The sequence below is a fragment of the Paralichthys olivaceus genome, chromosome 12 (genome assembly GCF_024713975.1).
Source record: "Paralichthys olivaceus isolate ysfri-2021 chromosome 12, ASM2471397v2, whole genome shotgun sequence".
NCBI lineage: Eukaryota > Metazoa > Chordata > Actinopteri > Pleuronectiformes > Paralichthyidae > Paralichthys > Paralichthys olivaceus.
In genome coordinates, this window is record NC_091104.1 from 16,141,099 (window position 1) to 16,155,987 (window position 14,889).

The window sequence follows — 14,889 nt, forward strand, 5'->3', positions numbered from 1 at the left end:
ATCAGAAACATAGCCAATGGAACTGGTTCTGTCCAATTTAATCATGTTTCTGGATTGCTTTGTTACTTGAAAGCAAACTGTGGATGGAGGTGATAGATTTCCCCATAGTATTCAGCGATGTATAACAATACCATGCACAGTTTACATATATAGTATGTGCTAAGTACATACATATACAACTCTAACTTTTTCTTCAAGCAAAGCCCTGTAAAAAAACTACAAGTATCATGAAAGACAAAGTGGAAATGCTTGTCTTAAATAACGCCCATGTGACCTACTTCTATTACCCACCTGACAGCACTTCATTCATACAAGCTGGGAAAGACCCAGCAGTCCTTGGCCTAAGCACATTACATTTATCCTGCTTTATCTTCAACTGTTTCCTCTTGTTGCGTGAATGCCTGTTTTATTAGAACTGCCCGATCTGTCACAAAGCACAATGGAGGTCTTCTGTAATATTCCTCCCAAGTAAAAACTCTCATGTTCAATGAAAACAAACAAAAAAAGACATTAATAAAGCACATAATTTCAGAGTTTATGAAGTGGTTTTCTGCCAAATGAACCTTTTTATTTGTAAGTCCCCCCCCCCCCAGGTCCTCGCTGCCCAGTCTGAACAATGTCGGTATTATGTTAGCCGCCGCCGCCGTCGGGCAGAGTGGAAGGAGAGCTGAGGGCTTTGATACAAACGGCAAAAGGTAGCTGATGAAAAGATTGACGTCGCTTCATGGTGCTCCCCATTGAAAGTCATCACAGAGACCGATTCACATGGATCACTTAATATTCTGCAGGCAAGGCTAAGAATACACTGTTGATACTTGCTCATAATGAGAGCCCTACATTCTGAGTGCAGTGATACTGTTTGGCTTTCTAATGGGTACACTTGAACCCTGACCCCTCACTCGCTCGGCGGTCTCGACGCTGTCACTCTCCACCAAATGAATGCAAATGGCTCCCTCTTGGGACATTCATGCTTCCAGGTAAACATGTACAGTCTGTTCCCATGATAGACTTCATTAGCAGGCATTAAGTGTTTGTTCAGTAGCTCCAGAACATTGGTTTGCTGGTTACCCACTAAAAAAGATCTAGAATGTGGAGCTATTGAAATCATTAAGTAGCCTGGAGACAAATCAAATCCACCTTGAGCCTTCTTCATCAAACACACACACACACATGCAAGCTGTATGCGTCAATGTAATTACAGGACTTGGATGTTGTTATTGTTACTATGACCCTGTGCTTTGTGCGAAGCTGTGCAGTGTAATGCAGTTATATTTGTGCTCTACTTTTGAAAGAAGATAGGAGTGGCTTGCTTGTCATGCCAGGGTTTTCAAAAGACCCTTTGTGTTGAAGCGTCGCTCGTGGCCAGAGACATCCTCCTGGTATTTATTCTAGAGTCCCTCCAGATGCTGCAAATTGTATCAAATTGGGCCACATTAAGGCGCACTTTCATAACACGCATAGCTGCTCTGAGGAGCTTCAGTGACTCCCAACCGCGGACATTCACGTCCCAGAGCGGACTTTTGCAGTTGCCGTCGGGTATGTGGGAGATTGTTGAGGTTGCTTTCTCCCGTGTTTGTTTGTTTGTTGGTTGTTGTTGAGCAGGATGATGGAAAAACTGTTTTCCACCAACTGGGTGGAGGGATGCGGCCTGTCCCTGGGAAGAATCCATGAAATTTTGGCATCAATACAGATTTAACTATTGTCTACACTGCATTCTACATTGATTCAAAGTGCTGATCATAATTTGGGAGTCTACTTATTGTGGTGATATGTTATAACCCATATTGATATGATGTCAGTATAAGGCAACACAATTAAAAACAGCACAAGCTGCATGCTCCAAACTGACCATACAGATGAATCAACCTTCTCTGTATAGTTTCAGTTGTCCTGCCTCAATTTAACCACACAGGCACAAGAATAAACAACAGGAATCTTCTCTTAAATGAAATGATTTGAAATAATTAATCAGAAAAGGCTGCAATCTGCCAAAAGACAATTAAAAACAACTGCTCTATAGCACAAACTGAAAAACTGTTTGGTACTGTTTAACTGCAGTCGGCTGCTCAACTCACACAGCTCACTGGGCAGTGTAGCACCTCATGGATTTGTCTGTGCATGCCCTCTGGTCGTCCTCAAGGATGGTGGGGTCAACTAGTCCTGACCAGTGTCAGAGGCCCCTCCGACACCAGGCATGCAACATGCCTAGGGGTGGGCTGACACTGCAGGAGAAGTCATAAGACGAATGCAGCCTCTTTCTCTAATTAGATTTCCCATGGGTTGGAAGCTGAGCTGTAGTCAGCTGTGGAGCTGAGGCCGACTCTCCACTCATGTTTGAGATAACAGAAAAGAGGAGTCTGGAGGAAGGACACTGTAGTTAAATTTTCCTGTTGAAACTTTTCTCAGATATGGTGAGAAGAAGAATGGGCAGACAACTCGTCTTCCTCTCCTCTGCTGTGTATTTTGGGTGGCTGTCCAGTGAGTGGTATGCTCATGAACCACTCATGAGAGAGAGAGAGGGAGGCGTATGCATCTTTGTGGGTTGAATGAGAGGAGGGATCCACCTCGCTCTTGATTATTTAAGATCTTATGAGAGTGAAAAAATAAAGAGTAATGTGTTGTTTCCAAGGGGGAAAGTGATGATGCAGCGTGGATGAGAGAGGGAGATGAATGGGATTTGTTACATAACCTGACCAGTTTTCCAAAAAATTGAGTTTGAGGTTGAACCTTCAGCTTCAACATAGAGTTTACAAGATCAATGGGAGTCATAGCCTACAAATTGCCAGGGTTTATGTATATTATTATATTTGTAAGTTGAACTGCAGCAATTAAAATGCTTCACACTGTTATGTAACATAAGGAACGCAATGAATCCACCATGAAAGAGGCAACATGGACTTAAATGATCCAACAATGATGATCCTGACTGAAAAACACATTAAGAAGTGAAAATATATTTAATTCTTATTCAATTTATTACATATTATACCTGATTTAACTTGACTGCAACGATTGACGCAGATGCAGTGGCCATAAGTCAGAGTCCTGCTCAAAGGAACCAGAAAAAAACGCATTGATGTAACTTGGCAGAGAAAGTGCGTGTGGGCACATGGACCGAGCGGTGCAGCGACTGGAAGGTACAGTCGATACATGCAGGGGGAGTTTCTCCTCGCAAAGCTGCGCACAATCCCTGCACAAAAAAAAAAAAAAAAAAGATCCCGGTGGTGACTTCAGATCCAAGGAGGTGGTGATATTCATGGGAGCACGATTCAAACTCTCTCTCACTTGGAGTAGGAGCGCAGCCTCTGGAGCCGACGCGCTGCGCTTTACGCATCTTGTTTAACGCACATTGAAACAGATGGAATAATGTCTGCATAAAGTTGATTCTAGAAGAAGTGCTAGAAGAAGAAAAGCTGAAACTCTTGGAGCTGATCTGATAACCTGAAGACATCCCGCGTCAAGTCTCTACCTGGCCATTATGAGGAGGTATCCAGGCTTTTTTCATTCTTGGGAGAGGATGTCGCTTTGCTGAACACTTGTAGCCTGTAGCCTTTTAGCGACTTTTTCAGTTTTTTCCCCTTTCTCACATTTACTGAGTGATCAAGCGTAACTCGATCTCCCCTTTTTACGCGGTAGTTTCAAAAACTTTGCATGCGTAAAAATGGACCGCGCAGGATTTGCAGTTTTAACAGTTTTGATTGTTGCGCTCATGCGAGTTGGCGACAGTCACAAAGACACAGCAACAGGTGGGAGGCAGGAGTTTGCAGGGGCGCACCGGGCGAAGCAGGAGCAGCAGCCCCGGGTGAGGAGTCAAGGTCACTCGCCAAGAGGACCCGCAGAGGACGGTGCATCCTCACGACAACCATCCGGTGAAAGCTCTCCTGCATTGAGGACACTGGTCCGCCTGCCCAGGAACGCATCCTTCCAGGTGGAGGGCAGGCAGACATCCAGAGTGGGACCGGCTCATGCTGCAGGAGTCTCCCGGGAGGAGCAATCCCCTGCGCCGCGGGATGTTGCGCAGCGCACCGCCAGACAAGCAGCCGGCCAGCAGCAGAGGACCAGAGTGAACCGCAAACCGAGCAGCAAACCCGGCTCTGCCCACACCAGGAGACTCGCTGGGTAAGAGCGACTACCAAGTGTTTTACAGTGTCAAGTTTGAGCAGCAGCACCCTCTTACATTTGTGTGACCTATTTTGCTGTAAATCAGTCCACGTGGTTTACTGTGATGTTGTGTGGTGGCTCACTTCAGCAGCATCTTTATTCCTGTAAGGCAAAAAACATGATGATGTAACTGAACAACCCACAAAAGAAAATCCAGAGCTGCAGTCCAACTTCATATGAGTTACAGTCATGTATGTATTTTGTCATCGAGGTCACTGCAGGACATGGAATAGTAGCCGAGGTTAAACTCTGCACTGCTGATTACTGGCCTGATAATGGATGCTTTATAATGAGCAGCAAATGTGTATGAATGGCTGAACTGTGTCTGAACTGTTTTGAGACTCATGCAGCATTGCATTATCACAACTTCCTCCCATTACCACACATTACAGTGTATTTAAATAGTAGTAGGAGACTGAGGCTGCAGACTACTTCAATGTGTGCCCCAGTTTCGTGCATGTTGCCTGCAGGCCTTGTTTCGTAGCGTTAGCTGGTGAACATTTGTGCAAATTTGCTTAGTGATCAGAAACACCTGTTTCTCAATGCTGCAAATCTGCCCAACTTTTTGTGTCTCTGTGGTGAGATGGAGCGCTGTTTCCATATTAAGAGCTCTTTTCTTTTTGTGAAATGAACCCCTCGCCCCTCCAGTCCTGTTTGTTCCATAGGGACAAAGCATGATACACACTGGAGGGGGGGAGAGTGTTTACATAATAATCTGAGGAGGGGTGGATTTGAATGGCTCACCTTGGGTTGCAGACAGTGAAATAGAAATGAAATATATTTCTTTGTGTGTCATAACAGGGCCCCCTGCCTTTAGGAAGTGGATTATTTATATGACCAATTTATGGGGGACGCTTTACAAGCAATAGGAGGATTCAGCCAAATGATTTGCCATCTGTGGCCTTACATATAACATGTACTCATCCGAGTACAGCGTAAAACGTGGTGAAAACGTAAAGGAGATTGACTAATGGCCTATACATTTCATTTCAAGCCCCAAGTCTGTTCCTTCACCCACCTGCTTGCTATTGATACTCTTGTCATTAAAGATGGTGAAAACTAACACTAACCACTTAACGCCTAAGAGGAGTGAGTGACAGCGATCATGTGCAGCACTTTATGGATCCTGTCTATATAATAAATGTGCTGTACCATCAACAGGCCCTGATCTATCACATGTTAAAAAAAACATGTGTCACTCAGACAGCTGCAGCGAGGCATGGCTGAATTGAGGTGCTGTCTATTTATAATAGAATTTAAAATAGCTGCCTGTAGTATGTGATCCAACATGCTTTATTGCAGCGTGGGGCAAGTGCCTTGGCTGACATTGCCAAAAATACATATTTCAGTGTGAAATGAATAGGGTTCTTTGAGGCATAAAGGTAGCACTACATAAATCTGTGGGAACATTACCTTATAGTAGTCCGCACGGTGATTTTAACACTTTGATTCATTAGCTTCAGATGAATCATCTGCTGCTTGTTAGAGAAAGTGCTCTCATGACACATTTCCTCCTGGAATTCCCACTCGGCGTGCTCATTTACTGTACCCTGCGGCACAGTGCGGCGCTGGGTGCACTTAACGCTCCTTTACATTCACACCGGCTCACTGCATCTCGCCCTCTCCTTTCAGTGCACCTGTCAGACTGATTGATCCAGGTAGCTCAGCGGTGAAATGATACTCCACCTCTTTATGATAGGGTTTAAAGAAGAAAAATATAACAAGGTGTGAACAAGGTGTTATCTTTATTCTAACCTGAGGGCTTGATCCTAATAATGTTGTGTAAAGTTCTCCATCAGAGACGTGCAGTGATGGAATTCAAACGCAATGACTGACGTCTTTGGCGTTGGCCCTGGCCTCATGTGTTTCATTTACGACAAAGCCAAAGCCTGCCAGGGCCCAAACAACTGCATGTTCCCCCTGGGAAGCCTCAGAAACGCTTGCAGTATATCTAATGAGCGTAGTCCGGCCTGAGGTCAATGAGTCAATCCGTGTTATCTTCTCAAATCACTGTGAGTCAGACATCCACTTACTGTAATGCCTTGTGAAAAGATGACGGGGCACAGATCCTTGCCAGTGCGCTGACTGCTGCCCCGAAGTTGCTCTTGCGGTCTGGTGCCTTTTCATCTACCTTGCTGCAAAAATTGGCCTGCGCCGCAAGCGAGGATTAAAGAGTGCAAAGAATCCAGTTATAACTGTTTAAAACTTGTCATCTCTCATTTGCTCAGTGATTTATAGAAGATGCAGGGTGCTTTTCATGTCCCGTGTGTCTAATCCCTTCAAGGCTCAGATAACTCTGTATTTGTTTTCACTCTGGACACTCGCATAACAGAACGAAGGACTTGTGGGTCTGTGCTCAGACAGAGTTTTGTGACTTGTGCCCTGAAAGTAAAATTACAGAGTAAATTCACTGATGTTCATATCAATACAAGAGCCACACCGGTGGAGATCTGAAACTGTGGAAGGCCTGAGACAGATCTGACTACAAAGGCTGCCAAGGTTTCAGATCGCCCCGGTGTGCCTAATCATTTTCAATTATGATTCAGTTTCCTATAACAGTTTTTGTGTATGTCTTCTTTTGTTCAGGCCAAATGTCTGCGGAGGTCAGCAGTGCTGCTCTGGCTGGGCCGTGGCACCAGGAACCAATCGCTGCATTAAACGTAAGGAAAAAAACTTAAATGTCATTTGTAAACTTTAAAAAAACATGTAACATACATGAATACGCTCTCATTCAGCTTAAGATAACAGTTTTATTGCTTGGTAACCAAGGTCATGAAAAGACACACAAACACACTGACAAGCATCAGGTACAGTAGAGCTTTTTCAGCGAGAACACTTTCCAAACAGAGAAGCTTTACAGTCTCATGTGCACAGGCTGAAAAATAACATATTAAATGGATATTAATGACTGTCCTGTCAAGCGGTATTAGTCTATGAAAGTTTTCCTATGGTGATGCTGCCCCATGGTCATGTTCATCATGTTTCTCCTTTTTGTTTCATGTAAGGTCCTTACGTAGAAATTACAAGCACTTAGTGCTTGGCTCTCTCTGAGACACAAGCCCTTAATTATGGGTGGGACTGCTCCTTCTTTTATTGGACCACAGCGCTACTGGATTTCCTCACAGCCAGACAATTAAGAGTGCAGTAGAGGACACGGGCTGAGAACGAATAATTAGTCGCTTTCTTAAAAGCAGCACTGACGCAGAAGCATTCAAGTTTAAAGATATTTCTGGATTTAACTTGTGTGTAGACACGGCAAAGTCTCGATAAAGAGGCCAAACTTAAAATAGAAATGTCAACGGCAATTTTACTGATTGCATGTCATGTGTCCCTTTCATTTTTAACCACCATTGTTTGCTGCAGATTGAAATAACAGTCTGCCATTAGAGTTTTTGCTTTTTTAGAAAAAGTTCTCTTTAAATTTTACAAGTACAACCACATGGCAAACGACATATAGGGACTATAGCTGTGTCTTCTATCTATCTATCTATCTATCTATGTTGCTGCTTCATGCTTATTTTGACTTGTATACTGTTTCCTCTGTTTCCTCTTAGCTAATTCTCCTCTGCACACACACACACACACACACGCACGCACGCACACACGCACACACACACACACACACACACACCATCACCCACATTTCAGCCAGTCCATTACACAACAAGCAGACTGGCTCCAGTAGTCACCTAATTAGATCTCCTTCCCTCCTGTCCAATGCAAAGCCTCCGTCTACTTTTTTTTTCTCAGGTTCCAGCTAAAAGCACAGTTACCAGGGTGTGAATTACATCTAACATGGAGTTGCAGTCACCTAAATTAAAAGAGTAAATACTTATAATCTGCCCAGTAAATAACAGGTCCAGTCTAACACGCCTATGTTAAACAAGGCAGTGAATGAGCAGGCCAGGGTCTTTCCAACCATCTGGACCCTCTTACAGCTTGGCCCTCACCCAGGTCTGACTGGAGGCTATGCTATCATCAGCTGAGTGAAGCCCCAAGGCAGGCAAGGTGCCAACACAAAGACCCCAGACTTGAGCTGGGACTGGAAGCCCCCGCGTAGAGGACCTCCGTGGAGGAAAAAACAGGCTCAGGCTATCTTTATTCCATCCCCAGCCTGAGTCCCTTCTCTTTTTTAAGAGATGGCAGCACAAGAAAACATGTTCACAGTGGGGGAAAGAAAAGGAACAAACCTGTTGGCTGAGAGCATAAGTAAAAACACATAGTTTCTGAGCCGCGTCTGGGAAGTTCTGGCCGAAGGGATTGAAGTAATGTCTGATATTAAAAGTGTCAGCGGCAGACTTCACCCGCGAAGCTGGATTGGGTGTCTAGAGTTATGGCCTCCTAACAATACCTTCTTGTTCGATTGGGTTGAGCTCAGAGCAAATATATGACAGGAATTGGATCACAAGTCGTCCAGGGAGTGCGTCTGTATGTGTTTACTGTATAAAAAGGTCTTCGTCTTGGCTTCCCTGGGTCTGCGTGGTTGGAGGCTCTCTGTAGACTCGGTACTGCCCATGTCCTGGCAGGTTTGGTGCTGACGGCTTTGTTTTCTACTGCAGTGTGGATGGTTAGCAGACCTGTTTGTGTATGAAAGCAAATTCAATGTGCCAGTGTCGTGTGATAGAAAGCTTTGATCCATTAAGAGCATTCATTGATTTTCATGGCTGTCATGTTTATTTCTCTTCTTGTCAAGTTAACCACTTTTATTTTCAGTAAAAAAAGAAAAATCTAATTTTTTTCTGTGGCTGATGTTTTACATAACTGATTTTTTTAATGGTAGCCAAGAATCAAAGGTGTGTGTGTTGTGGTTGGCTGGTAAAGTGAGGCCAGGTGTGGGGCTGGCTCTATCGAGGCTGACGTCAAAGTGAATGGAGCATCTTGTTTCTGGGTCAAGCACTGCTCTTATATTTATTCCCCCTGTTGTGTTGAGATTCACATCTGCTCATGTGTTCCTGTTTCTTAGATGATGAGCAGAGAGGGGCCATATTGTAGCCTCGCCCAGTCACAGCCCAGCAGTAGTCCTGTCTAAGATATAAGACTCAAGACTGACTGTCTGCATTATTGTAAATGTAGACGGTTTGACACAAAAGCAGATCAGATGTTCATGCAGAATGCTCCAGATGGTGCAGGTAGCTGTCAAAGTTCCAGAAGAATCTCACAACAATGTAAAAAATGCTTCACCATCCCATTTTTGATAAAACATACCTACAATAATAAGCTGTAGAAATATTTGTACACCTGCCTAAACAGTAATTGCAAGAAAAGAGAAATAAGAATGTTGGTTCAGTAAAATGTGCACCATACACCACCACTTTGTATTGAGAATGGATGCAGAAATCTGTTTACAAAACAGTTGATTACCTGTGGAATTCGGACAAAAGTATGAATTGCTGGCATGTTTCATAATAAACACAGTAACATCCGATTAAATGTCTTATATATCTGAAAATTACTGTTTTGACATTATGGCTAACAAGATTTCTACGACAAAAAAACAGTATAGTAAGAACTTTTAAAGCCTGTGTTACTGGAGATTAGGTCTAAATTGTATCTCTTCTCCCTGACTCTTGTTTTTGTACACTTAAATGTGGCTTTCACTCAAACCTGGCTGTATAATTAAATCTTGGAAAAGCTAACAGGTCGGATTATAAACTGTAAATAAAGATGGACGACATGCCAGTTCCCAAATGTGAGGCCAAAGCATCTCAATTGCCCCCTGGTGTCCCGCCTCCTCCACGTTAGCAGGGACATGGACCAAATCAAAAGGTCAAAGTATGCTACACGTCAAATTTTAGGTAAATTTCATTTTAATTAGTTATGTGATGCTATAAAAACAGGGTGAAATGTCATGATTGACAGCTCAGACCGACTCATGACTGGCCGAGCATGCTCTCTACAGTGACTCCACCCTGATTGCTAGAGAACAGACTCTGGCTCAAAATGCACAAGATGGAGTTGTTCGTATCTGGGAACTGTGGCTTCATTTCTTGTTAGTGGGAAGAAGTGGAGATGCTTCGTCTATGGGTCAGATTCTCTGTTAGCCTGAGCTATGAGCTGTAAGGTGGGAGTAGTGAAGATACCAACCACCACAAGATGAAGATTCTATAGCAATGCTAGCTGCTCTGTTAGTGTATACTTACTTTGAGTATAGTGATAAATGCTAAAATCAGTATGCTAACATGCCCAATGACAATGTTAGCTAATGATTAACTTACAGGTAATGTTTCAAAAAAGTATTATGTTAAAATCATCATTAGCTTGTTAGCATGGTCATATTAGCAACTACTACTACAGCTGAGGCTGTGGAGAATGGCATACGTTATTTGACTCAGAAATCATAGTATTCAGCTAATTGAAAGTTTGACCAGATGGTGGCACTAGAAGAAACATTAAGGGGTCAACTAAGTTAATGCTATTCATCCTGAGGGTGACATGAAGGAAAGCCTCCAATGGTAAGGCCACTAAAATTCAAAATATTAAAATTGCACCTCATAGTAATTTATTCAATAGTTTTTGAGATATTTCATTCTTGCCCCAAGCAGTGGACAAAGCATCCTAGTATCCTGGTGGAAAACGAGCACTATAGGTGTTGGCGTACATCTGGTGAGGTCACTATGAATCAGAGTTATGTCATGTTGCCCTGGCTTCTCCAGTTGACATGGCTGTTTTAGTAATTGGATTGATGGCATGGTCTACCGCCCACAGAGTGAATGTATGGGAGAACATAGAATACTCCAGAACAGGGGAAGACTCCCTACACGGAACTGGCTTTACTTTATACACAAGATGATAGTACTCCCTAAAGTGCAGGCTTATAGATTCTGCAGTCACCACACTATATATCATAGTGTTTTGGTGAAAGCATGTGCTACATATGGCAGCATGCTGCAAGTGGAGCCAATACTGAAAGCCTGATCCCCTGCTTATATAAAAAAAAGAAAAGCACACACATGGCCCTTGATTCAAATCTGTTGCTGTCTCAGAGAGTGCAGATGAAAGGTGCATCATTCACGTGGAAGAATAAAGTTGTTGTCAGTCTCTTAAGCAGTTGGTGATGGACAGAGTAAAACGCGGCAGTAGAGTTTCTTTTTGATTGCCCTCCAGCTTTCTTTGGCCTGCTGTGCCGCTCAGGGCCCCATCCCAACTCTGAAATAACTCCTTGAGCAGAAAAATCTCTCTCCCTCTCTTGCTTACTTCTGCCATCACAACATTAAACCAAAATTCTGAGTGTAGCATGTTTCTCTTATTCCATCATGTCTCCACATGAGTTCGCACCAACATTTGTTGATACATTTTTATTGTGACCTCCTTTGGATTTTAAAGAAAGCACATTTTAAGCCCGAAAGAGGAAATTAGATTTCCATGGATGCAAAATCTGTCTTTTATGTGAAATAATTATTGAAGCATTTCAAAAACTCTATAAAACAACCCTTCTGCATTATTTGTTGAGTCATTTATCACAGTCAGTCTTGAGATCTAAACCTGATCTTGTGTGTAAAACACATTAGATGCTCTTTTTGTTTTGTTCGACATGTGTGAAGCAGCTGGTAAAGTATCAAGGACCAACATGTGTTAACGTTCTCTGACCTCCAAAACAATACCCAGAAAAATGCAGGTTCACCATCTTTGGCTAATAGATACAAGCCGTCTCAGTTTGCTTTTAGCGACACACCGCAGAATATTCAAACATGGCAGACCCGATCTTACAGGAGGATTTGTTTTCTGCTTTCAGACAAAAACACATGCTAGTTCAAGAAGCTGGCTCAAAGGTAGGTATCCAGCTCTGTAATATGCGCTCTAATCTAAACAAGCCACATGTAGTATCTGTTTTCATCTCTGGCAGATGAGATTTATTGTGCATAACCAATGTTTGAATTGCTCAGTTAAAGGTTTGTCATGGTGTGTACACTGCATAGGACAGTATATATGCAGTAAGAAGTCATGAGTCCAAGCCAAGCACATGATAGAGCCACAAACCACAGAGTCACAAGGACTTCCCTGCTGAATAGCGATGCTAAATGCATTAGCATCAGCAGAGTCACTGTAAATACAGTATAAGTCAATTAACTGTTTACAGATAATTTACAGCAGTTTATTTGATGAAAAAGAATTTCATGATAATCACATGAGTAATATCAACCTAGTTAAATAACACATTTATTCTGCAGCTTTGAGGGGATGAAATAACCAAAATAAAAGAAAGAAAATATTATTCCAAAGGTTAAAAAAATACTGAATAGAACCAAGATTCCTGAGTGGCGTCCTCTGTTTTACAAGAACAGGAGGTTCTTAAGACACTGTCATTTCTAGTGTTGTCACTGAGCCGGGGTTAGAAATTACGGCAACACAGACAGCCAGAGCCCTCCTCTGCTTTATATGTCGTGTGTGTGGATTTGTAGAGGTTGCACAGTTCACAGTTCAGGGGAATAACACTCCCCTGGCAGCCCTGCAGAGAGTTATGGGCCATTAGACAGATCCTGTAATCAATACACACCCCGTCATCCCAAACCCATCATTAACATAGACGCCGGACAGCTCGCTCTGAGTTTGTCTCCCCGAACCAGGAGTGCAGCTTTCTCCACAACCAGCTGGTGCGTCTGTTTGTAGGCTGCAAATGGATCTTGCTTTGGCCTCCTGTGACACATGTTTTTCTAATTGCTACCATAGAAAGAGTGTAGTTAAATGAGGTAGTTCTCAGCATCTCAACCCAGACATGTTTCTGTAGAATTTCTTTTTTCGTTTATTTGTACAACTTGAGGTGTTTCCTTATGCAGAAAAAATGGAGAAAGAAGTGGAACATAGAATCTTGGCCATGTAAATCTGAAAAGCATTCTTCAAGAACACTTGAGCTGTTTTCAGACATGTAACTCTGGACTTTCTCATGAAATGATCTGGATGAGCTTTAGGTGAGAACGTAAGTGTCTAGGTCAGTTCCTGCGAACATTTGCCAGAGTTTTTAAAATGTTTGAAAAATGTCAGAGTGAGCCCAAGTACAAGTACAAAGTACAGCAGGATAATGTGAGAGCGAGTGGGCGTTGATGATGCTTCTAACACAAGAAAAGAATACAAACATCCCCTGATGAAAAAGAGGTGCCTTACTCGAGGAAGACAAATGAAGATGTCCAGAGTTCATGCCTGAAAATTGTTTTGTTTGCTTTTCTATTATTTCATGATGCAACAAAAGTTAACATGCTCCTGCTGATGTTTGCAGCAGAAAAAAACAGGATGAGGCCTTACTGACACAAAGAGAAACATTAACAAGCCAGCACCCCTCCCCTCTGCAGTCACACACACACTCCATTAGGCTGCAGTGTTGTGAGGGCAGCTCATAGACAACAATATATCATGGCACCCTCCTGCTTAAAGACCATATGGAAGTTGTTGGGATGTGATCCCTCAGGAGGATGGGGTTTGTGGGTTTTTGGTGAGCACCACGTCTCACAGAGTCAGCTTTACAAGTTGTGGGCGCACTCCCCCAGATCCAGCTATCCTCCACAAAGTGCATGTGGCTCATTAGGAGCTGAATCTGGGAGTTCGTGGGGTGCGGTGGAGGCATGATATAGCGTAGCTAAAAGTAATGTACACAGTGTCGTGGGTCAAATGTAGGTTAACAAAATCCCTCCACGGAGCTGAGGTGGGTTAGGAGGATAAAAGCTCCAACTACTGTATTGGACAGAAAAACCTCACACTGTGATTGAGAAATGTGGATTTATGACAGAGGCACCTTCATCTGGTGAAATGTTACAGTTGTAAGATTTACCACAAAGAGAAAACAAAGGATCAGTCTAACAGTGTCAGACTCCCGTCTTCTGCTTCTTGTTAGAACAATACAGACGTTAAATTGTGAACCTTTAATGAAAGCATGCAGAGTTACAGTGACAGCGGTTAGGTGCAGCAAAGTTAGCATTTGGCAAACCTGATGATTGCAATTGTTCTGGCAGCCATGTGGAAATCACATGTCTTAAAGAGATTAACACTCACTTAAAATGACTAGCATTGAGAGGCAATTGTATTAACTGCTCAATAGACCAATTCTTACTTCTTCAGTGGATAGTGAGTCAGAATGAGAGGTGAAACCTTGAGCTGGTCTCTCCCGCTGCCTCCCACAATCTTAAACACTTGACCTATTTCATGGGATCTGCGAGGGTCTGTGGTGAGTTCTGCACAGAGCCGACTGCTTTCAGCCCAGGAGATTTGCCAGACTATATATTCAATCACCAGAGGTTTACGATTGTCTGTGATTGTGCAGTTTTGCGCAAAGTTGCATAATATTTATGACCTAAGTTTAAGTGAATATTCCTCCTTTTAACCTCTTCAAAAGCTTCAAAAACCCATCATACCTATATTGGGAAAATGTTCTAGAGTATGTTCGGAGGTGGCCTCAATGCAATAGCTAATCACAGGTAAGTTGCTCAAACCACAACTTCAAATGACATTTTACCTTTTATTCCTACTTCCTCGCTTTGTCTATTTTTTCAGGGTTTGAAAAGGCCTTCAGTTAAGCCTTTTGTCATATTCTACCGAATTCTAATCTCCGGAGCAGCTCACAGCCTCCTAATCTCATACTGGCCATCCCCAGATCATTGCGATTATGCTTTCATTATCAATATTATTTTCAGGACTGTCAGGTTTCCTCTGGTAGGACTGTTGACTTATGTAAAGTGAGGAGAGTTCTCCACGTGTTTGAGTTATCTCAGATATTGGTTTCAAATTGCCCTTTGCTGAATG

General features: G+C 42.9%; 1 protein-coding gene across 2 annotated transcripts in view; it reads left to right on the plus strand.

Moving 5' to 3' along the window:
- Positions 1–3,206: 3,206 nt before the first annotated feature.
- The window catches only part of LOC109627899 (latent-transforming growth factor beta-binding protein 2), an 84,484-nt gene continuing 72,801 nt past the window's right edge, over positions 3,207–14,889 (plus strand). For both annotated transcript variants that reach the window (XM_069535706.1, XM_069535707.1), the window contains exons 1-2: positions 3,207–4,119; positions 6,748–6,821. In XM_069535706.1, the coding sequence (XP_069391807.1) occupies positions 3,662–4,119; positions 6,748–6,821 (532 nt within the window). In that variant the 5' untranslated portion in view covers positions 3,207–3,661. The remainder of the gene's footprint in view (positions 4,120–6,747; positions 6,822–14,889) is intronic.